We start from the raw sequence: 23,857 nt of genomic DNA on the forward strand, positions 1-23,857 counted from the left end.
CTTCTGGGAAGAGTTTGCTGCACTCAATTTCTCCACTTCCTCACCTCCCACCACTCACTCCTCAATCCCCTATAATCCTGCCTATGCCTCCACTACCCGAACTGCCCCCCACAAAGTCCCTAGTGCCCTCCTTGTTGTTGCTAAATCCAATTCACAAGGCTTTGGGGTCCTCCTGCAGCTCTTGCCCTCTGAGCCCTCCCTGCTCCCAGGGACGCTTTCTCTCCCTGCCTAGCTGGCCGTTCCATCTCAGCCATCCCGACTTCTAGCCAACCCTTAAGTCCTGGGTTCTTCATGCTTCTACCTGGGCCCTCTCACTTTTTTCACCTCACACACTCTTTCTGGGAGATGTTATCTACTCTTTATTTATCATCTCAAGAAATTTTGATTTTTATGTGCAATGCCTCACATTTTAAAATACTGTACAGGTCCAACGAAACACGTCTACAACCAGATGCAGCCAGTGGTTTGCCAGTTTGCAAGCCCTGGTACAGTGCCTGCTTGCTGTGAGGACATGTATGCACCCTTTTGCATTGGTGTGGCTGTGGACAGAGGAGGAGCATCTGGGGAGCAGGTATTATAATTGGATGCTTGACTGTGTAGTTATAATAATAGCAGCAGCTTCCTTTTATTGAGTACTTTTATCAAGGATTGTTTAAGTGTTTAACATGTAATAAGTCTATTGAATTTCACACGAGCTTCTAAGAAAAGTAGTATTATCCCCATTTTGCTGCGGAGAAAACAGGTGAACAGAGAGGTTAAGACACCAGCACTCGGTCGGACATTTCATCAAAGGACGGGGACCAATCTGTATGTCTGTGAGCACAACAAAGCCACAAACGGACAGCAATGCATCTGGCCATTCTTCTGGGAGTTTGGACTGGAATACGTCCCCAGTTCTTCACTTCCTCCCCATAACAGAGTTGTGGTTTGTCCTATGACCTTGCATTCCTTCCCACTGGAGTAGATGGGGTGAGCTTCCCTGCTCAGTTGACAAGAGGCTTGGCCGTGAGACTTGCTTTGACCAGTGGAAATCAGTGGGTGTGACATGAGCAGTGGCTTTCAATGGCCTTGCTGTTTGGCTAGTCCACTCACACTCCTGCTCGTTGGCCATGAGAAGAGCTCGTCCCAGATGGCTGCTGCCCCTTCAGCGGCCTAGGTCCCCGACTGTGGGCACATGGAACAGATCTGGAGCCAACCTACGGTCTAGCCGATCCCATGAGAGCCCAGGTCACCCTTACACCTGCAGCCCGAAGCAGAGCCACTGGGCCAACCCATAGACACCATGAGCAAGAAAAATGATGTTACAAGCTACTAAGATTTGGGAGGCTTGTTACACAGAATTGCTGTAGCAGAGACCCGGCTCTATACCTGGTTTATATCTGAGTATAGGTGTACGTGCCTGTGAGCTCTGTGCACAGATACTTATAGGGTCAACAGAAGCTACTGTGCCCTCCTCTGATCCAGGCTTGTGCTGGGGATTTGGAGATAAATCAACCATGGGTCTCCTTCTGCCCTCAAGGGTCTCTTTCTGCCCCACAGGGGAAAGAAGGTCTGTTCACAAATATCTGCATTAGAAGGTAGACCACAAAGAGTGAGGCCAAGACGAGGTGGGAGGGGAGGGAGATCTGACTTCTATGCAATAAAGACTTTGGGTAGAAGGCACCGTTTTAATGGGGTTTGAGGATGAGTAGGATTTGAAGGGAGAGGTGGCAGACCCCTGGGCACAAGAGCAAAGTGGGAAAGCACTGCCAACTGCATGGGAATGGAAAATAAGTCCATGCGACTGGAGGGCAAAAGGGTACAGAAAGCGGAAAACCAGTGGGAAACTGGCCAAACCAGTGGGAAATGATTGCTTTGACATCAAACCAGGAAGGGCCTTGAATGGCGAAATGGAGGGTAGGTTTTGCTCTGAGAGCGACCAGTGAAGGGCTGGAAGCTGGGGGTTGGCATTATCAGATTTGCCTCTCAGAAAGACGGCCCTGGTTGCAGAGTGGAAGGCAGACGGGAGGGCCCACAAGGAGGAGAGAGGGCGACCGTGAGGAGGCAGCTGTGATAACGGGAAGAGACCTATCAGCTGAGCACGCGCAGTGGAGAAGAGGGGAGAGGGAGCGGAGAGCAGCCTGGCCGGACGGGCAGCTGCAGGCAGTGGAGGTGAGCTGTGCAGCTCCACCGAATTCTCCTTAAGAGCACAGATAACTTCAGGCAAAGTCTAGGACAAAGAGCAGCCGGGCCTGGGCGAGGCGGCACAGGTGAGCACGCCCGGAGCCCTTACCTGCAGCTGGTCACAGACCCACGGCCCCTGTACCTCAGGGACCAGCCCAAACCTGCAAGGAACACCCCAGGTCTGCTTTCCTCCTTCCCCCTCTCTCCTAGAGAGTTTTGACTTTGCCAGCAGGGCTGAGGGACGGACCAGCGTAAGGGCTCAGCTGGCTCCCTGGGCTTCTGGAGGGGTGGGGATGTGGCTGCGTGATGATCCCTCAGTGCAGCAGGGTCAGGGCCAGCGCCTCTGACAGTGCAGCCTGGATATCAGTGGAGGGGCGAGGGGCACCTGGAGGTGTAGACTTTGTGGAAAAGAAGCTGGTGCTTCCTCCGGTCACCACCTCGCCCAGGCAAAAAGCCCCCAAGGAGGACATGTTCCTCCCCTCCTTCTGCCCCCGCAAGGCCCAGGGCACGGGCTACTGCTGGGTCTCAGGTCCACTGCTGCCCCCCAGGAGGAAATTTCTCCACTCAAACTTCTACCTCCAGACACTGCCTTCCCCTGAGGATCCCTGGCCACATGCACAGACCCGTAGTGGTAGTTCTAGTGGTACTAGTACTAGTAACGGAAGTAATCTAAAGGCAGTAACACAAGCAGCCCCAACTCGTCATCCAGGGCCCACATGTCTCTTTATCAGTTTGCACTCATCTTCTCTAACATCCCCCCATCCTGAAAGGACAGTATGATCGTCTTCATTGTGTGAGTGAGAGGACGTGGTGTCAGACAGTAACTCAGCCAGGGCCGCTCCGAGAGTGAGCCGGATCGGCCACCCCTGGACACAGAGCAGTGTGTCTATGGGCAGCCGCAGGTAAGAGGCCTGGGCGTGCTCACCTGTGCCGCCTCGCCCAGGCCCGGCTGCTCTTTGTCCTGACTTTGCCTGAAGTCATCTGTGCTCGTAGGGAGAATTCAGTGGGGTTGGGGGCTGCCTGGGGAGGAGGTGCATGGCGGCGGGGGTGAGAATGATCCAGCGCCTCCCAGGGCAGCTGCCCTGGCCTCCTGGAGGGAAGGAGGTCTGCTTAGAGCTGAGCATCTCAGTCTCCTCCTGTTGCTCCGGCCAGATGCCTGCTCCCTGGTGAAAGACGAGACTCCACAGGCAGAGCCAGGCAGTGTCCAGGGAAATGTCTGTCCTCGCACACCACCCCCAGCAGCCAAGTGCCAAGGCTCTTTCATGGCCAGGCCACTGCTGCAGTGTCAGCGTGAGGACCCTTGCCCCATTTCTGCTGGTGAACTTGTTCCTGTTTTCTCCCCAAGTCTGGAGACCCTTCCACTCTCCCCCAGAACCCAGGGAGACAACAAAACAACATGTTCTCCTATATACAGTTATTAAGCCCATTTTACAGATTAGGAAACCGGAAGCTCAGAGGTGTTATCTCACTTGTCCGAGGTCACACAGCTCCTAACTGCCAGAGCCACTTTTGCCTCTGGGCTTGGAAAAGCTCCCTCTGCTGTCTTGCCCACAGTTCTCTTGGAAGAAAAAAGTTTAACAAGAGCAATGGAACTAAGTTTATCAGTCAGGAAAATAGACCCCAAGCCAGGGAGTTCAACAGAGTAAAGTTAATATAGGAGACTAATAACGATGGTATTGGATGAGCTGGAAAGCCAAATGGGGAACGTGAGGCAACCCAGAGATGAGTAATGGCAGGAAGCCACTGGCTAGGGGGACACCGGAAGGAGCTGGTGCTATGAGTCCAGAGGCCAGGGCCATGCAGTAGGAGGCGGGTACCACAAAAAAGACACAGCACTGCCCAGGATGCAGAGGGACAGGAGGAACACCCTGGCTTCTCCCTCGATTCCGCCCTCCACTCTCCCACTCGCGCGTCCTAACGGTCAAACTTAATAGGAAACCAGTTCGCGAGGGAGCTTGGGAAATGTCTTTTGCAAGGGTTACACCTCTCTAATACAGAGCAGAGCAGGGGAAGGGCAGGGAGCGTATCTGAGAGCAAATAGGCAGATGTCCAGTAAACTAAGCATAGTGGAGTCTCCTTGCCCTCCTTCAAGGTGGGCTGTGATGAGTGAAGGGACACTGACAAGCCCTCAGCAGGATGGAGGAGGGACCTGGGAAGGGGTCTGTGTCAGGTGTTCCCTCCACCTAATTGCTCTAGGAGGGACATGTGTCTATCCAGTACCAAGGTCCTTTGCAGTGCACGTCCCTTTAAAAGATAAAAGCACAGGTGCCTAAAGACAGCACAGTTGCCATCCCGGGGCTTCTGAGAGTGTACTACTGGGAATGCCAGTTTCTAGGGGGTCTTCAGGTGATGAGTAAATTGATAGGTAGCCCTGGGCCTCAGGCCCGCCTGCCATACTGGGGCATGGCTGTCCTGCCCGGCTGCACTTACCAGGTGTCCCCACTGTATGCCTTTGGCTTTCACGCTAAGTGAGCTGGGGAGCTGCTGGAGTTTGGAGCAGAGGAGAGATCAGACTTAAGTTCTAACAAGATTCCTCTATAGCTGTTGTGTTGAAAACAGGTTGAATGGAGTAAGGAGAGCTCTCTAGAAGGAGAGCTTAGAGGAGGTCACCGGAATAACACAGGAAGAGATGACAGTGGTTGGGGCCAGGCGGTAGCATGGAGGTGGTGAGACGTGGACAGACTCTGGCTGTACTTAGAATTCACAGATGGACTGGACACGGGGCCAAGAAAAGAAGAGCCAAGAATGACTCCAGCCAAGGCTCTGAGCTGAGCAACAAGAAGAATGGAAGTGCCGTGTCCAGAGACAGCAAATGCCAAGGGTAGTGTCTGTCTCAGGGGAAGATCAGGAGTTGGGGGTGGACGTCCAAGTTGGAGACTTTCAGTAGACAGCTAAGTGGAGATGGTGAGCAGGCAGCCCGAGCCAGAGCTGGAGGAGGCTCCCGTGCTGAGACTCAGGCACTCACTACAGCAAAACTGAAGTGCTGCCAGCAGGTGGCAGGAGAGAAGGGGCTCAAGCTGGGGCCAGCGTGCCTAAAGGGAGATAACCAGTCACCTTCAAGAGAGCTGGGGGACCAGAAAACTAGAGAACAATAGATGTTGCCACTCCATGTGAATTGAGACCCGTTTAGTCCCCAACCAGAAGATGTCCCGTCAGACTCGAGCCCCAGCTGACCTAGAATGCCTCCCTCAGGGCACTCGCTGCTGCACGAACCCAGGAAAGTGCTCCCTAGAACTCAGCAAGAACTCTTGCTGGGCACGCTCAGCTCACTGACTCTGCCTTCCCCAAACCCTCTGCCAGAGACATGGTTAGCCCCGTTCACAGAAGGGGTTCGCCCGGTGCCTCTGAGTCAATACGAAGTCCTGGGGCCAAAGCCAGTCTTCGGCCAAGGCCAGGGCCTTCCCCTGTGCCAAGGCTCTCATGAGAGCAGCACCTGATTCCTGGCCTGGGCTCCTCAACAGTTGAAGATGCTGCTCTAGGTCACCTCTAGCATCAGTGAACTGTAATGTCAGTGCCAACTCAAGGCTGCCACCAGGAGGTGACGAGCTAATGAGGGACCGCACAGAAAGTCTTTGGCCCTGTGGAAACAGTGGCCTTGGGGCAGTGAAAGTGGCAGTCGCTTCTTTCACTTATTTAAGGGATGAAAGAAAAAGCTCTGAAAGTGAATGAGTTCTCAGAAATAGAGGAGAATGGCTCACCCCCACCCGCTTTGCTTGACCCCCTTACTCTACTCAATATTCAGGTTGCAGGGATTTTCTTTCTTTGGCTGGATTATTTCTTTAGGATCAGTTCCTGGGGTGTGATTACTGGGCCAAGAGGTCAGGATCCCTTTTATGGGTCATAATACTTGTTGCCATATTGCTTTCCAGAAAAGATGGTTCCCATTTAACTTTACACTTAATACTAGTGATTAAGTTCATATTTTTTCTTACGATCTACTTCACTATTCCTTTACTTATTCAGTGGGTGCAGCATAATTAATTTACATTCCTTTGAAAGCCAAGTTAGAACATTTTTGGAAATGCTTGTTGTTTTAGTGTTTTCTTTTAAAATTTGCTTGAGTGTGAACTGTCCATGCACAGCCTTTGCCCATTTATTATTGGGTCTTTAATCAACAAATATCATGTGCAAGGCACCTGAGACCATCGCTTTGCGGGAACTTTCTAAATGCCACAGCAATGAACATCTTTGTCATCACATTGAATTCAGATTTTTCCCCAGTCTGACTGCCCGTTGAATATTTTCATTTTTATTTTTATGTTAAGTTTTTAAAATGTTTGTAAGTCAGATTTGTGCCATGTTTTTCCTCTGTAATTTTTTTCCATCAGAGGTTTTAAAGTTTAGAAAGTTACCACTCCATTATTTCACCAGTACTTAATTCTATTTAATACTTAATTCTATTATTTACATTTTTTATTTTAATTCTTCCATCCAGTGTTTTTGGATAAAGAATATTCTACCAAACACTTATGTAGAATGTAATATGCAAAACAAAAACTCCCCCCAAACAAACAAAAAACTCACTTCAAAGAGGTACGGGAAAGCCCACTTGAACAAAGTTAATTAGGCTTCTTTACTGGAGGACTCCTCAGACTTCAATATGCTAATGAATCTTGTGGATCGCCAAGAATTGGGAGGACTGCCATGATTAGTATAAAACGTTTCTCAGACTCTGTGACCATGGAACCCTTTTTTCACAAAGCACCTCTTGAAGCTAGTGTTCCATTGTCACACTTTGGAAAATGTTGTTTTAACCCAACTTCACATCAAAAATCAAAACCAAACTATAAGCTCCACGAGAATGAGGATTTTTGTCTGTTTCACTCCCTGCTATATTCCCAACATACAGTAGATGCTCAGTACATATTAGCTGAGCAAACAAATGTGTGCATGAACAAATAAACAAATAAGTGCATGCACAACTAAACAAAACAAATCAAGTCTAGTACAACGCCGAGATACATGTAGTCCAAGATGCAGGGAGGGGCAGGAATTTTGTGTGGTTCACTGCTGTACCTCTAGGACCTAGAATATGCCTAGGGCATGGTAGGTATTCAACAAACACTTGAATAGATGAATGAATAAAGGAATGAGTCACTTGTCTAACCCAGCTCCTGACTTCAGTCCCTAACACCCTTCCTTTTAGGGAAGGGCAAGAGTATCTCACTTGGGTAAGAGTACAGACACTTGGTCATGACCACAGGCAGCTCTGGAGGCAGTTCCAGGCACCAGCAACAGGGCTCAGAGGCCCAGGGCCTCAGAAGTGCCCCTTTAGAGATACAAGGGCCCTCATGAAGTTCACAGATGAGTTTTCATGCCACCATCAGAAGCCCAGCCACATCCAGCATGGCAACGCGAGGTATCCCACCCTAGGGAGGTTGAGGACCAGATTTCTTTGACACTGTCCAGACTAGTTGAGTGAAACTTCAAATCCTTCCCTTAAAGACAAATGGAATTGGGCCAGAGCCTGCCATGGTGCTGTCCTCAGACTGGCCCTGTGGGCAGAGCCTTGCAGCCTAAGACACTGAGTGACCTGAGCCTTTGGGGGCAAGGCGGGTCTCTTAGCATCACAAATGGCTCTGCATCTGGATGAGCACACCTGCCATGTTCACTGCCATCCTGAAACCAATGTCCAGTCCTTCCTCCTTACCTTTCACCCATCACTCAGCTAGACCAGCACAAAACTTTCAAGACCAACCTCTATCACATGGGAATCTAAGTTACAGTAAGGTTCCCAAGTAAAGCTCTCCTGCGGGTCCACTGCTTGGATGTGTGTGGGAAATGGGTGCAAGCAGCTGTTAATACAGCCTGTTCCTGACAGCTGAGGTGACTCTGACCTTCAGCCAGCTATGCCCAGCACCTACAGCAGAAAAGCACCATGAGTTTTCAAGGAAGAGCCCCCAAAGCCTGGCCCCGGAGCATGGGTGATATTTTCCAAATATTACCCCTGGGTAATATTTCCTCTCAGAGTACCCAGCACAGCCCCAGAGAGTCCCATGTCACCACAAGTGAAGGCCCGCCAGTTTAGGGAAGGCTGACCCCTTCAACCAACCCCTGTGTTTGAGGTTTGAGCAGCTTCCATGGCAAAGAAGAGAGGAAACAATGAGCTTTATAAAGAACCATATTTATTTTCATTTACAGCATCAAATACCATAAATAAAGCTAAACATTGTCCACCGTGTGCAAAATACAGGGTTCCATGTGGCACTGTAATGACTACCAAAGGTCACAAACATGCGTGGTGATGAGGTGGGGAGGCTAGCTAAGGAGGAGGCTGCAGGGAGGAGGGCACTCTTTGGTTGACATTCTAAAAAGGGGGGAGACTCTGCAAGAGAAGATAAGACAAGAACGGTGACTTGGTCCTGGCTAGGATCTGCACCTACGAGGAAGCCATGCGGCATGCGGGGCTGTGCAGACAGGCGAGGGTCAGCATGGCCCTGGGCCGCATGCGGGACGCACACCACCTGCAGCCCGAGACTGCGAGGCCTGGCCTTCAGCAGCCCCACTGTACTTGGCGTGGCGCGTTTCTCTTTCAAAGCACTCTGAGTGTCCTGCCGCCCCAGCTAAAGAGTCGTGGGGGCACTGAAATGCGCTGCTCCAGACCTGGGGCCGAACTGAGTCATCTCTCAAAGGCATCCCTGGTCTGTGACAATGACTGCTCTGTATCATCTTGAAGCTTCTGTATCATCCAGGGCTTTATGAGCCCAGAGCGATCAGAAGAGCCACAGCAAAGCCCTTGGAGGTAAAGTATAGGCTGCAGTGGAGAAAGGATTTGCTAGGAAAACTGTGATTGTGTGTCCAAAATACAGAGTCTGGGTCAAGCTTGTGAGGAAGCCTGGGAGTATTTTTTTTTTTTAAATCCTTCCGAAAAGAGTCACCTATGGTTTTCATCGATAACCTTTATATTAGAACCAACTGAAGAAGATGCTGGTATGCATGTGCTTTTTCAGAGGCTGAGAGATGAAAGAGTTCTTTTCAAAGGTGAAGCGCCCTCTCTATGGTACTGTCTCACATTCAGGGTTAACCCTCCCAGGAAGGTGAGGGGCTTTGTAAGCGCAAACCAGAAAACCATGCACGCAGGCCGCAGGGCGCAGAGGGGAGGCGGGGCAGGCACTTGGGGTGGACCAGGCAGCCGGCTCAGAGGGATGGAATCAGAAACGGCTTTCGAGCTGAACACCACTCCATGCTGTTCACCAACCATGCCACTGAATGAGCCCATTAGTATGCAAGACACTCGCAGTTAGCACAACCAAGGCCACGGCGGGGCATGGGGTACGGAAGCGGGTCAGGGGTTAGTACCACTCTCTGAAAATTGGCAAGAAAACCAGTCACCTCAGAGCAGAATTGTGTCAGCCAAGAAGTGGGTGTAGCACCGGAAGGCTGAAATGAACTGACGGCCACAGTGCAAGGTTGGAAAGAGAGAGACAGAAAAGAGAATTTAGTTGCGGGGAACAAGGCAACACGAGAAGGCACGGTTATTGAAAACGAGGCAACCATTAAAAAAAAGAGAAACTTCCCCAAACAAGTTACGGCTTGCTTAGGACAGATGAACCTTTCTGGCAGTGAGCAGCAACTTATCTGCAAGAGTGAATCCGTGCGATTGGCCGATGCTCCCGTCCTCCACAGCCCTGCACATCCTCTACCCCAATTTTACTCTCGAGCCCCATGTTCATTCTTGAATATGTTGTGGAGGCTTAGAGACATCCGCCCCCAGGACCCACCTTTGTGTTTTGGTGCTGCCCCACCAGAAAGGTTCAAAGTCTCAGAACATACAAACATCTCAGGCTTCTGACAGGCACGCCCTGTCTCGCCAGAGTAATTCAAACCAGTCTCCTTATGGCCAAAAGTGACATTCTCAGAGATCCTAACTCTGGCTTCACGGAGCATCCCACAAAGCATCTCACCCTGCCCTGAGCTGATGGGAATAACAATGACACAGCTATGCATGTGTTTATGTCGTGACTTTCAGAATCAAACATAAAATGAATCAAGGGCTCCTCCCACCATGCGGAACATTAAAATACCAGCAGAAATTTGGAAAAACACAATGCGAGTCATAGGACGAGAACAGTTCCAACAAGGACAGAGGCGCCAGTTCCCACGAACTTGGCCGCAGCCATGCCCCTGATTTGCCCAAGGACTTAGGGAAGTGTTTATAGAAATGCCTCCCCACTTCTTCCCACCCTAGAGAACTTGGCATCTCAAAGGCCTCAAGAGCTCTGGCTCCTAACCTACCGGACTCCATCCTTATTTAACCTAGAGGATCTTTCTAGGATAACATGCAGAGAGCCGTCTCTGGCCCAGCCACTCTAGATACACTGAACACTGCAGAAGGCCTTTCTCTATCAGCCATCTCCACTGTTCAGCCAGACTCAGCAGCCGTGCATGTCCAGGCAAGTGGAGTCGGGAGAGCTGAGGCCTCTTCCAGATGCCCAGAGAGAAGAATGCAGGTGGGCCCAAGGCCTGTTTTGCCCTTAATAGGGTGTATTTCTTTTGCATGAGTCAGTCATAGCGTCCACTCCCAGCCTCCCCTGACAGTCAAGACACAGGGGAGCTTCCCCCTGGAGGTCAGACGCATTCCTTTGCTAGGACAGCGTGAAAATAAATGGTTTCTGACTGTTTGACCAAATATGCATGGCAGCCGAGCGGCTAAGAAGCCAGGACATCTGCAAGCCATGCTCACGGGGCAGGCCACACTTCCCAGAAATAATACCTTGAGGTGCTAACAAATGCCCTCAGTCTCAAAGGACATTATGTGAAAGGGCAGTTTCTTCCCTCAGCCTCATGGTTGTGGACCCTGAGTGGCCTTGGCTCAGACTGCAGCCTGGGCTGGGGACCTCATAAGGAGGGCTTAAAATGCCACCAGCTGACGTAACTCTTCAACACTGCATCAGTTTGATGGAGCTCCACGTGGTCAGGGGCCAATGGGCTTTCGCTGCCGTGCTCATTAGTGGGAAGGGAAATGTATATTTGTAGCAATCTGCTTGAAACCCTGTGGTTCTACATCATTTGGCTGTGATTTGGTATTGAGCAAGGAACCTTTACGCTACTATTTTACATCAAAACAAGTGAGCAAAACAGTCCTCCGCCCTCTGGGAGGACAGATAACAGGCGACTACACACTGCCATGTGCTTCTGTAGGTTTAATTCTCTTCTGTCCTTTCTATTTTTTTCTTCTAAAGTATTATGCTTTCATGTTGCAAACAATTGTCCCTTGTTGAAAAGTGGTATCCAGGAACATAAATCAAAAGGCACTGGTTTTGGTTTACATAGAAGCCCAAATCATTCATGTTGCAGGCAGCAGCTATTACAACTGACCACAACGTGGAAAGGGTTTGTAATACCAGTTATACACGTCAAACCCGTGTCTAGAAAAACCGACGCGCATAGAAAAAGATGCTTTCTCTTGGCTTATTAAAAGTTAAAAATTGAAATGTAAACCTAGAAATATGGCTCGCTTTGGTATAAAAGTACAAAGGTATAAAAAAATATCCTTCATGTTGTGCTGGCCTGTGCACCGGGAGCAGACGTGCACCGCGACCAGGCCAGGTGCAGGTGGCCGACGGGAAACTCTTTGGCTTTGAACTAACTGGTTAAAGGGCGTGGGGCTCCCTGGCCAGTGCCTGAGCTGGCTGCACACGCTGCCATCTACACGGGAAATGTTACGGCACTCTGGGGCTGGGCTTCAGTGCAGCTTGGCCGGTAAGCATCTGAGCAGCCAGTCGCGGATGCCCTCGAGGGACTCCTCGGTCTCCCGGTACATGGAAGCCAGGACCTCGGAGAACACCCAGAGCAGGGGCAGCCCGAGGCTCAGGAGCTCATACGTGTAGCAGTAGTTGTAAGCATTGTCCCTGATATGCAGACTGGCGGCACGCAGGAGTCCCTGAATCCAGTTAAGCAGCCTCCGGGGAAGGTGAAGCAGGCCCCACGGCAGCCTGAGGGGCCAGCTTAGCACCTTCCTAAAGAAGGAATTGGGGATACCTGGGGGGCTGCCTTCCGGTGTGCCGATGGCGGCGGCAGCGCAAGAACTTTCCGCAGGAGGGTCTCGCCTAGAGGCTTCTTGCTCTTTCCACATCCCCTCCTCCTGAGAAAGACATCAAGGTGACGGCATTTAGTCCATGACGCTTAGAGAGGACGCCTCCAATGAAGCAGAGGAAGAGAGCCAGTACATAGAGAACGTGGCAGACCCTGCAATTTGCAACCAGCCCCCCTCCCCCAAATCTCAGCCCCCTGCACTGCTGAAGGGCAGGCTGAACATGGGCATGACTTTCCTGGGGGGCGGCAAACTGATCACAGGGGTCAGTTTTGCTTGGAGCCTTCAAAACATACAAGCCCTTTGACTCAGCAATCCCATTTCTCATGACTGATCCTAAGTAAACTATTTGAAATATGGAGAAAGATGTGGGTACAAAGACATTCACCGTAAAAATATTTATAAGGTAAAAATAGTAAACAACATAAATGTCCAACAATATAGGACACAAATAAATTATCAACCATCTTTTACAGGCATCAAAAGTTAGGCTCCAAAAGCATTTTTAATGTCATGGGAAACTGTTCTTAATATAGTGTTAGTGAAAAAAGATGACTATGAAACTGTAGACATGGGATTCCCACTGGGTTAGAACAAGCAGTTGACCCTTGAACAATGCAGGTGTGAACTGCATGGGTCCACTTAAATGCAGATTTTTTTCAATAGTAAATACTACAGTTCCACCCAATCCACGGTTGGTTGAATCTACGGACGTGGAGGAACTGCCAATACGGAGGGCTGACTATCAGTTATATGTGGATTTTCGACCCTGTGGAGAGTCAGAGCCCCTGACCTCCACACTGTTCAAGGGTCAACTGTATTCATATAGGAAAAAAGTCTGCAAGGAAATGTTCCAAAATGTTAATTAGGATTTTCTCAGGATAGAGTGAGGATGGGTGATTTCACTTTCCTTCTTTATACACTTTTGTTGATTATATTTACCCGTTTTTCTATATTGAGCCTATATTACTTGTATAATCAGAAAAAAAGCTGAAGTTGTGGGTCTTGCTGGAGGTGGGTGATTAATCAAGCCACAGAGAAGGTACGAGGGGGCCCTATCATAAGCCATCCACAAATTCAGCGGGCCAGTCACTTTGCTGACATCCAAGAGCCTGGTGAAAGGACTTGGAAACCACAGAGGGTTGGCTCTATACCAGGCATCCCTGCTCACAGTGCCCCTGTGGTCATGGGGGCCCCAGGCACTGGGGGCTACGTGGCTTTTGCATGGCTAAGCATATAGCCCCATCCTTGGCACGTGGGAAAGCTCTTCTGGGCTTCCCATGAGAAGTAGCAGTCATTCCCCTAGGAGAGGTCGTAGCCCAGAGGCCGGCTGAACAGACTGAGGCAGAGGGACCCTCCATGCCGGGGAGTAGAGCCCTCTTCACCTGACTTTCAATCCCTCCAAAGCCAGAAACATTGGCTTAACTTGCAGGAACCCTTGAAAACCTTCTCCTATCAGGGGCCTTCCCTGTTTCACCACCACTTTCAAGACAAAACGTACTTCTCTTTGTTGCTTCAACTCTGCCCGTCTCTTCCGTTGCTGACTGTTGGTTTTACAGTGAATGAAATGAGGCTTGCAGAAAAACCTGCCTGTAAAGAGAGACACACAGACACACAGACACACAGACACACACACACAGAGGTTTTTCTCCTGTAAAGCAGAACCACACAGCAGGACATGAGCCAAGTGCCTGCCACCATCTAGGTCAGACAACGCCGCTACTGAAAACAAGGCCAGGAAGGCGCAAACTTGGGAAATGGTTTCCATCACCTGCCTTAAGGAAATGGCACAGACACGGGGCAGGCTGCAGCAACAGTGGGGGGCTTTCAGTGATGGGGCTGAAACGCTCAGATAATCCCCCAGGCCAAGTCCCTTCCCAAGGCAAGCTGCCAGGCCGCAAAATGGACCGCCCAGAATAGCAACTCTGTTTCTAGTTCCTCTTGCTTCTGGGACCCCTGGGGGTGGGAAAGGAGCAGAACAGGCTGTGGCAGTGTTGGAGAGAAAAACCCAGTGAGGCACACACTGGGCCACTGGCCACTGCCCGGGACTACTGGGTGCCTTCCAGAAAAGCCTTCTCTGCTCACTGTTACAATAGTGACAATAGTGATGGGAATAATGATAACAGTAGACAAATCTTGTGTAGGACTCAATATACCAGACACTATCCTAAATCCTTCCCGGGAATTAACCCAGCAACCCTCATAATGACCTTATGAGCTAAGTAGTATCATCCTCATTTTATAAATAAGGAAACTGAGGGACCAAGAGGTTAGGTAACAGGCCCAAGGTTATATGGCTAGAAGTGGCATAGTCTGGATTTGAACCCAGGCAGTTAGTTTGAGGGTATGGAATCACAAGCACTGTCATTATATGACCGTGCAAACATCAAGTGCTGGAAATTAGAAAATAATCCCTCATTCCAATGAGTGCAATTCTTTCATTGATGACTCCGGTAGGCCACTTATCAGAGGGCATGTTACGGTTACTGCCATTTTTACAATGCACACTTTATACATAATAACACGAATATGCCATCATTTACTGAACCTCTATTACATGTCAGGTGTGGTGTCGAGCACGTGACATAGGTTATCAGGTTTGATTTTCTCAGCCACACAGGGGCAATTGAAAGTGGTGAGACTGAGTAAGAAAACATCCATAAGGCACTTGTCGCCTGGTAGGTGCCCCCCACGCTGATGCACCCCTGGTGCTGACAGCTCCCCTTCCCTCAGGACCCCTGCTCACCACAGGCGGCCTCTCTCTTTAGCAGGCGATCCCTGCTCCGTGAGGAGCTTTCCTGATGACACCAAAACTCCCTGGGAAGTGCTGGCTGTCCCAGAGCCCCCAAAGGGACAGAAGCCCAGGCCAGAGAAGAGTGCTGCCCCGGCCCCCGGGGGTTACCTTCGTCACTGTCGAAGGCATAGGCGGCCAGGCGCAAGGTGGTGGCACAGACGCTGCAGCGGAAACACTCCCGGTGAAAGAAGTGGCCCTCCGCACTCAGCCTCTCCATCACGTACACGCGCTTCTTGCAGAAATAACAGGTGTCGCTGCCACCCAGGTTCAGGGGAAACGCCTTCCGTATGGACTCCTGGGGGACACAGGGCATCGGGAGAGAAGAGCAGTGTGTTAGGGCGTACACCGCATCTTCAAATGTGAGGCTGGCCTTGTAGAGATGCCGGCCTGCGTCGTGGGGCCTCACAGGCTGTGTGTTGCTTTTCTCACTGCAGGCACTGCAGGCACTTCAGCAAAGAAAGAGGCGGGGGAGGACACGCAGACCCCAGCCCTGCAGGGGCAGCTGTTAACTGTACTCCCAGGCAGGCTGGCCATTCTGGTTTCAGGGTGAGAGTGACATCTCCTGGTCTGATGGAGCGGGCGTCCCTCACAAACATGCTGCCCAGGGATGCTGTCTCCAGGAATCCGACCCAGGAGTTAAGTACTGCCTGCGTCTAGAGTGAGGTCACTGAAAGAATGTTTTACACATCCTTGTCCCCCTGCAGTGACATAGGTCAGGCAGGGAAAGCTCATGGTAATAAAACTGTTCAAGAGAACTGCAGAGAAGGGGCAGCCCTTTTCTGTGTGTTGAAGTTGGCTGCCAGTCAACTTCCTAAATGCAAGGGGGGAGAGGAGAGGGCAAGGGCCCAGGGCAGAAGGGGCACACCTGGGTGATTCCAGGGGAATGTACCAAAAGGAAACCAAAAGAGCTGTCAACTCAAATTGCTGGTGATGACAATGAGCAGAGTCATTGGAGAAGGGGAGAATTCAGAGGAAAGGGGTGTTTTCTCCATTACTTAATTCTCAATCCAATCCAGATCGGATGCTAAACATTGGCAGTAAGTGTTGTCCACCTCCGCGGATGGCCCCTCCTGGCCTTTGCACTGAGTTCTCCAGAGCCCCAGCCAGCAGGGAAGATGCTCTGCTTTGTGAAATGACCCACAAGGGGGCTGAGTGAGGTTTGTCTACAAGGAAGAACAGCCTCCCGCTAACCTCTGCTCTGATGCAGCCCGGTCTCAGCCCCTCTCGCCCCATGAGAAGAGGGGCCAGGCAATCCTCTCTGCGTCCCATGCACCCTCCCTGGGAGGCCAGAGCCAGTGTCTGTGGGTGAAGGCTGTGGGGTGTACATCCTTACCAGGTCTGGAGAGATGGCCTGAGTCTTAGGTCTGTGATCATTCATGTACAGATTGACCAGAACTTCAGCTGCAGCCCCTATTCCGCTGGACACTTTCCCTACTGTCAGCTACCCAAGAACAGAGATAGAGCAGACAGAGACAAAGGTAGAGGCCAGTTAGCACCGAGAAGGAAGACACGAACAAGCTGGAGGTGGGAGAGGGCTCCACACCCACATGCAAACGGCACCCAACGTCCCGGGAGAGGCCTAACCAGCCCAGAGCGGGCAGTGAGCACTCTGCAGATGGAGAAAAGAGAGAAATGGAGGCCTGCAGGGTACATGGTCTTCAGGAGTTTGAGTTGCTTGGTTCACAGATAGGGGGAATAAATACCAGAGGAAGGGATCTGTCCAAGCCCACTTAGAAATAAATGCAAGAAGAGCCAGGACTCTGCTAAGGTCTCCTGAGCCCAAGCCCGGGAGGCCTTCACACTAAGAAAACAAGCCAGCTGCATTGCGGCCGCCCTCCCCAAGACCCCTCCTCTCTGGAGGGCCAGGAGCTACTGTTTAATGAGAACTGCCCCCGACCCTCCACTCCCAGATCTGCTCCACCACTAACCAGTTCTGAGATGGGGCGCAAAGTCCTCAGCTTCTGAGCTCAGTGTCCTCATTTAGTGAAATGGGGATAAACAGTGCCTGCCTCACGGAGCTGTGGCAGGAACTGAGTGAGAGAGCGTGTGTGTGAGTGCCTGGCACTTGGCAGGGCTGGACCAAGATGAACTTGACTCCTCCCTCCCTTCTCCCTCTGAATTCGGCAGCCTCATCCTGCCTTGCAGCTCCCATGTCCCCTAGGGAGCTACGGCTACGTCTAACCTGAGTCCTGTCAGGTCAGGACGCAGACCACCTTGCCGACAAAAACAGAGACCGGAATGGGAGTGAATGTTGGTCCCTACTGGGCAGGTACAGGGAGAAAGATGGGGAGCTCCAGGCGGCAGTGCCCAGGGCCCCAGAGATGGTGCTGGGCTAGTCAGCTCCACGCTGGCTCCGGGGATCACAGCCTGACAGGTTGTGGGTGTCTGTGCTCCCAAGGGCATGATGGTCCATGCCTACCCATGAATGCGTGGAACCCCACCGGCGTGTCATGGAGCTGGGGAAGGGGTGGGAGCTGACAGCCCAAGCAGACATAGCACAATCACACATATACCCCTGGGCAAACCCCGACTTGCTCCCTCTTTCCATACCAGCTCTGAAAGGCCAGCCTGGGAATACTGCAGTCTCCCCTGCAGGGAGACAAAAATGCACAATATGAGATTATATCTATAAACACTGTTCCTGATCCCAAGACCCTGGAGGGAGGGAGGCTCCAGACGCTCCCCCAGCCTCTGAATCCAGCTTCTGGGAGGTGTGGCCACGGAGAGCAACAATTTAGGCTGAAGGCCCTTGGACACAGGTTGATAGCCATCTTGATGGCGAGTAACAGTGACACGTGCGGGGGCGAAGGAAGGCCCTCAATCTAAACCCAAGACCGCTCCTGGAAGGCCATGTCGAACCTGCTGTGAAAGCCTCAAGTATCAAGCAGGAAGTTCAGGGGACAGCAAAGCAAATGGCAGCCGGCGCCCACAGCCCCCGACTCCTGGGAGCAGGGCCCACCCTCAGAACCTGAGGCTAACACATCAGGTGCCCGCAAAAGCACAGGCACTAAAAGAGGACGCAGACGGAAGGGACGCCGAGCAGGCTGGGGAGAAAGACAAGACCCAGGAGACGCCTGCCCCCTTTCTCACTGAGGAAGTCCCAACACCAGCAGCTACTCTGGATCAGTCGCGCCAGACCACATGCAGGGCTCTGGGGGACTATGGAAAATGTGGCCGGGGGCCTGCTCGGGTGTCTGATCCCAGGACTCAGACAGACAGGACCTCCTCAGACCCGACAAAGCTCCCTCCTTCTCAGTGGCAGCAGCTGCCAGGCCAGTTACCCACCCCCCCCCCCCAACGCTGGCCCCACCTGGGAGAGATTAGGATTCTGCTTCCAAGCATACATTCTGCCATTTTCAGGATTTCACAAATGCCAAGAAACTTGGCTCCTGCTTCTAAGAGAGGTTCAGGTGCACTGGCTCAGGACAATATGCCATTATTTGCCTGAAGTTCCATCCCCTGCTGGGGCCCCCGACACAGGCCCCTCGGATAGGAGCTGTAGAATACCAAGTCCTTCCTGGGTTCACAGCAAAATGAAGAGGGGAGGTCAGATTCACCTCCCTGCCCACACTCCCCTTGTGTGGCCGTCTCCCCTGACCCAGTGTGTGAACTGGCTCCGAGGCGCTCTCCCAGGAAGGCACCACGTGATGTCACATACCCTCGCGCAATCATTGCCTCCCCTGAGCGAGCAGAGATTAAGACTGTACTTTCTGGGGCTTTAAATACAAGTCCCTAATGAGACCTTAGTAACCACTTAGCTAATAAGCACTTTGTGCCGCTGAGCTTCTGTGCAATCCTGACTTTGGGAGCAGTTACAGAAGAAGCAAGCAGAGGGCCCTGAGGTTGCTGGGGTTGCAGTCTCGGGCCGGCTAGATTGTTCTATCAGCACAGGGCCTGGCCAGGGGATCCAAGCCTGGTCCTTCCTCGCATTATGGGCCCTTATTCACATAAGGCTCCTCTCTCCCAGCTGCATCCACATTGCCACCTGTGACAGAGGCTTTCTTAGGAATAATGAAATGAAGGCACCCTTACGGAAAGTGGCACTGGTGCTCCCATATGCCTTCCCAACCGAATGGAAACCATGCCCAGGATCATCACCAAGACCAAGAGGTAGACCAGGACTTGTGAATGGTCACAAGGAGACCAGGTGATGAAGAGCTTGTCTCAAGGGGTGAGAGGGGGCCTTTGAAGCCCACCCCAAAGACTGGTGTGAAGGTGGACGTTGCCCTGGGGTCTTGGGTTATCTCCTCTTTCCTGACAGCAGGATGTCTCATTGGCTCCAAGACAGTGAGGGCATGACCAGATGGATTGCTAACTCAAACTATCGGTGGTGAATGACCAGGTTCTGCTTTTTCTTTTTAAATCTCGAATCCACTGTGGCCTCATACTTCTGGATTCAATGAAAATGAATTACTAGAAATACGATCACCCGCTTGGATGTGTGGCAATGTCAAATTGCTCTACAAGTGTCTAATGCTTACTCTCACTTGCTGTGCTCCTTGGGTCACAAACCAATTCCTGCCCGTGGACCACACCTCGGCATCCTGAGGAAGAAAGGAAACTCTGCTCATGTAGAAACCTCCGGAAAACTCATCCTGGTTTGACCTCAGAGTAAGAGCCAGAGGTTCTCAACAAGGAGATTACTGCACTGAAAGGCAAAAGCACGTATGCTCCTGGGGTGCTGGTCAAGAGGAGAGCTTACAATTTGGCTGGGAATCATTTGTCCAAATGCAAAGTTGGGCAATCTGATGATCTGGCCAGAAATATATACTGGTCGCAGTCACTAGTGTTTTGAGAATTGGTAGTTTTGGAGGGCCATGGGACTGCTTTTGCAACCCTTTATGTATCTTTCAATATTTATGTAATTTTTGAATAACTGGGGCATTTTTCACTACCTCTTTCCCCTTTGAATTCTAGTTATTCTCAGCTAGTTAATTAGAACAAGCTGGAACGGTTGGAGACTTCAGGTGGGCCATCATCTAACATTACATTAGATTAACCTCACATATACCATTTCCCTTCTGTGAGCCTCAGCTTCCTCATAAAATGGGGAGACCACTGGCATCCTCACAGGGCTGTGAAAGAGTCATCAAAGAATCTGGGCTGCACCTCACATGGTGCTGGGCTCCCAAGAATCGCCTGGCAGATGGTTAATGAGTTCAAAGCACCACAATTGGTGCAGCTTCAAATTTCCATTTTCTGGAACTTCTTTTCTCCTCTCCTCGGCGGCCTTCACTCGGGGGGACTTGCAGTTGCTTGGGGTCCCTCCTCTGTGTGAGTAAGGATAACGTGGCCCACACAGATGAAGGCACTGGCTTCTCGCCCCCGAGTCAACTGAGATTCACAAGAGGTGACATTAGCTGTCGTCGTGAGCACCATCGCCAAGCATGGTCCCCATCTGGATGTTGGAGCCTTTCTCACCCTGCTCCACGCTGGGAGATGGGTCATCTCCCCTCCGGTTTGCACAGTCATGTCATGGCTGTGTCTTTCTCATGGCTACGCTCCCAGCGCAGGGCAGATGCTCCCCTGAATGAAGGAGGAAGCAGGCTCTTGGGCCTGCTTGTGTCCAAACAATGGTGACATCCCTCCTTGGGCCTGGAACTCAGCCAGGAATACCAGGTGTCTGGCCTGTGCTTCCTCACAGAACTGGGCCTCCTGTGGCCACCTGGCCTGCTGTGGGGATAAGAAAGCCTACACAGGTCAGGCAGGGCTGGGAGCAGAGCTTCCAGGGCCTCGGGGCTGAGGGCTCGAGGGAAGGGGAAGTTTCGACACGTAGGGCCAGAGGAAGTCGTCTCCTGGGCCCACTTGAGCTAATATATTCCTCACTGAGGAGTCCCTGGATGAGAAACATTAGAGGACAGGCTGGTGGGCCTGAGTCCTCAGCCATATATGCTCAGGGCAAGGATTGAAACTGCCTTATTTGAGGGGCTCTGGAAATGATACCCTCAGAGCTGCGATGCAGGCAAGTCTTTGGGGCTATGACCTCCCAGTGGACGGCCATGTCTGCACCTACGTCCCCTGGTGCCAGGCGCTGAGCTGTGTTGAACCCTCACAGCCTTGCGAGGTGGGTCTGATAATCCCCCTTCGAGGCCAGGGCAGCTGAGGTTCAGGGAGGCTCTAACTCACCTGGGCCACAGCGCTCCTAAGTGGCTGGGATGGAAATGGAAGCCTGAAGGTGACTTCTTTGCCTTTAGAAAGAGAGGATTCAACATGCCTTTTAGGTAAGTGAGCTTTCTTCTAGAATTCTCCTCCACTGGGGAGAAAGCACATTTGCTGGATACTTGAGGCATTCGATATATGCTAGGTGTTTGCATTATTCCAGTCACCCTCAGGAGTAGCTGCTGCCACCTCCATTTCATAGGTTAGGATACTGAGGTGCTGAGAGGTCCACTAACTCATGCAAGGACACACAGAGAGTAATCAAGTAATCGGTGCTCTGAACCCAAGCGTGACTCCAAGCCTATACCCTTCTCACTATTGCACCCTGCTTCCCTGACACACCAGCATTCTGCCAATTAAAATCCCCCAGGCTGGGATGCACACAGGTTACCTCCAAAGCGCTGCCTAGCTCTATCCCCAGAACAGAGAGAACAATGAGTTTGGAGCAGCCTCGAGATCTACCCTTGTATCAGATGAAACACTGGCAGATTGCCCAGCCAAGACTCACCTAGCTTCTCTCTAATATGCAAATCTCTAGAGTAAACCCTGCAAATCCAGTTTTAAAACAAACACCCCCAGCGGTAGAGAAAGCTCCTTTTGCAATGCACATTGCTCTTCTGACCCAGGAGGACTTAACCACAGCACCCAGCCCCGTGAGGCCCTCCCTCTGGCTCAGCTGTGCAAACACTCGACTGCCATCTTGATCTTGCAAGAGCTCACCAGCCTTGGTAAATGGCTAGCAGCCATGCTAAAGGCTGAATTGTCAGTGGTCTCCTGCTTTGAAGAAAGAAGTTAGCTAAGGGTTGATAGGAGCTGACAGAGCTACCGGGAGGGCTGGTTTGATGGGATGATCAGACTGGGCATGATCCCATAGCCCACGGTCTTAAAAGATAAGACTCCGGTAAGAATTTGGGTCCCAAACGAGAGGGCCTCAAGACTCCCTGTGACTATTCAGGCCAAAACCCCAGCTGCATCACTCTGAAATGTAAGGCGACGTGCCAATCTGAGAGGGTAGGCAAGTGTAGTCTGAATGAAGGCAGAGCCCTGGCTACATCTCCTGGAATTGGTAACCCAAGTCTGCATCCCTGTGAGTAGCACGAGATCCTCATGACAAGTTTGACTAAGTCTGTTCCTCTGAGGAGGTGATTATCCCTGGATCCTCAGAATCAAGGTGTAGGGCTCCAGGGCAGGAAGAGAAACACACTGCCTGCCAGGAGGTTGCTAAGAACTAAGCATCAGTTTCCAAGTGCATTCTCCTTCCTCTGGCTGCCCTGAATCAAGGCAAACTTGAGTCACTGGGCAATCAGAGCAGCCCATAATCTGCTGGGAAGAAGCATTAAGGCCCCAGGCTCTCTCCAGGGGAGAGGCTCTCAGAGCTCCACCAGGACTGAATGAAATTGTTTGTCACCAGGTTGTCACCTACTTTAAGGGGCAGCTAATTCTCTCCTCAGAGGAGGCCATCACTCTCTCAGATTCTGCACGTGCAAAGCCCAGTGTGGAATCAATGCTGGGGTGGGGTCCGGGAGAGGGAGGAAAGTTGCAGGTGGGGCAGGGGAGCAGTGCAGCTGGCAATATCCTTTCCAAAACTGCTTGAAGCTGGAAATTCACCACTCTGTGCTTAACTGCCTACAGTGGCTTCATGGTGCGATCTGGAGGGGTCTGGGGGTGTCAGGTCCAAGCTGGGTCCTTTTTACAAATGGAGAAACAAAGGCACAGACAGAGTAAGTGTCCTAGGGTGGCCTTTTCTGAGAGCTCCCCAATCATTCCCAGCCACACAGTGAAAAGCTCATCAGCCTGTAATTAGTAAGTCAGAAGCTATTAAGATAGCCCAATTACACCATCACCTGATGGCCAAGGCTGGCTTGGGAGATGGGATATAAAAAAACAAAACAAAACAGGGAGCAATTGTTCTACCCCAACCTGGGAGAAACAAAGAACAAACCTGCAGAGGTGGGGACCAGAGGACCTGGGATTGGCCATCCCGAAGCCCACCCACCCCATCTGCAGCCCTCCTTGAGCCTGGGCTTGAGGCTCTACACACACATAACCTCTGGGCTGGTCCCTCTGACGAGGCCTCCATTCATACTTGGCTGCTGTGGCACAGAGGAGAGAACATGGGCTGGAGCCAGGAGCCCTGGGAACTAGTCTCCTCCCTGGACCTTTGTTTTCCTCTCTGAGGCTCTGCTTCTGCTCAATTCTCTTTCCCAGGAAGAGCCCTCCTGCTACCCCATTGGAAATTGCTACCCTTTCCCAGCATGCCAGGTCCCTGCTACCTGCTCTAATTTTTCCATGGGAAAAATTGCCTTCTGATACGCCATGTAATTTACCTATATATTATATGATTGCTGATTATTTACCTCCCTCTATTAGAATGCAAGCCTCATCAGGGCAGGAAGGTAACTACTGATCATTGATGTGTATCCCAAGAGTGAAGTGCCTGACACCAGCTGTCATTCAATAAATATTTGTTGGATGAATGAACGCTCACTCAATGGCTTAATGAGTGACATTGGTTTAAAGCTGCTTGAAGAGCCCAGTGGAGAAGCAGCCAAGGGCTGCAGTGGAATGTGATGATGATGTGACAGGATAGTCTCACCATGAGAAGCGTCTCTGCCAGGCCCCGGCAGCCCCACGTGGACCTGGGCAGGCTGCCTCTTGCCATCACCTAGACAACTAATACCTATTGGAAACCAAGTCAGGGGACTTGG

General features: G+C 51.3%; 1 protein-coding gene across 13 annotated transcripts in view; it reads right to left on the bottom strand.

Moving 5' to 3' along the window:
• MICAL2 (microtubule associated monooxygenase, calponin and LIM domain containing 2) overlaps positions 1 to 23,857 on the bottom strand; it is a 222,047-nt gene that overhangs the window by 71,514 nt on the left and 126,676 nt on the right. For 4 of the 13 annotated variants that reach the window (XM_082341347.1, XM_082341344.1, XM_082341346.1 and 1 more), the window contains 3 exons: positions 15,099 to 15,285; positions 13,698 to 13,786; positions 12,145 to 12,247 (listed from right to left, as the gene is read on the bottom strand). In XM_082341347.1, the coding sequence (XP_082197473.1) occupies positions 12,145 to 12,247; positions 13,698 to 13,786; positions 15,099 to 15,285 (379 nt within the window). Of the gene's footprint in view, positions 1 to 8,271; positions 12,248 to 13,697; positions 13,787 to 15,098; positions 15,286 to 16,323; positions 16,432 to 17,540; positions 17,580 to 23,857 lie in introns of those variants that run through there. The other 9 variants (XM_082341343.1, XM_082341341.1, XM_082341345.1 and 6 more) reach the window with 7 other exon arrangements.

Source organism: Balaenoptera borealis (assembly GCF_965194805.1).
Source record: "Balaenoptera borealis genome assembly, chromosome: 11".
Classification (NCBI taxonomy): Eukaryota; Metazoa; Chordata; class Mammalia; order Artiodactyla; family Balaenopteridae; genus Balaenoptera; species Balaenoptera borealis.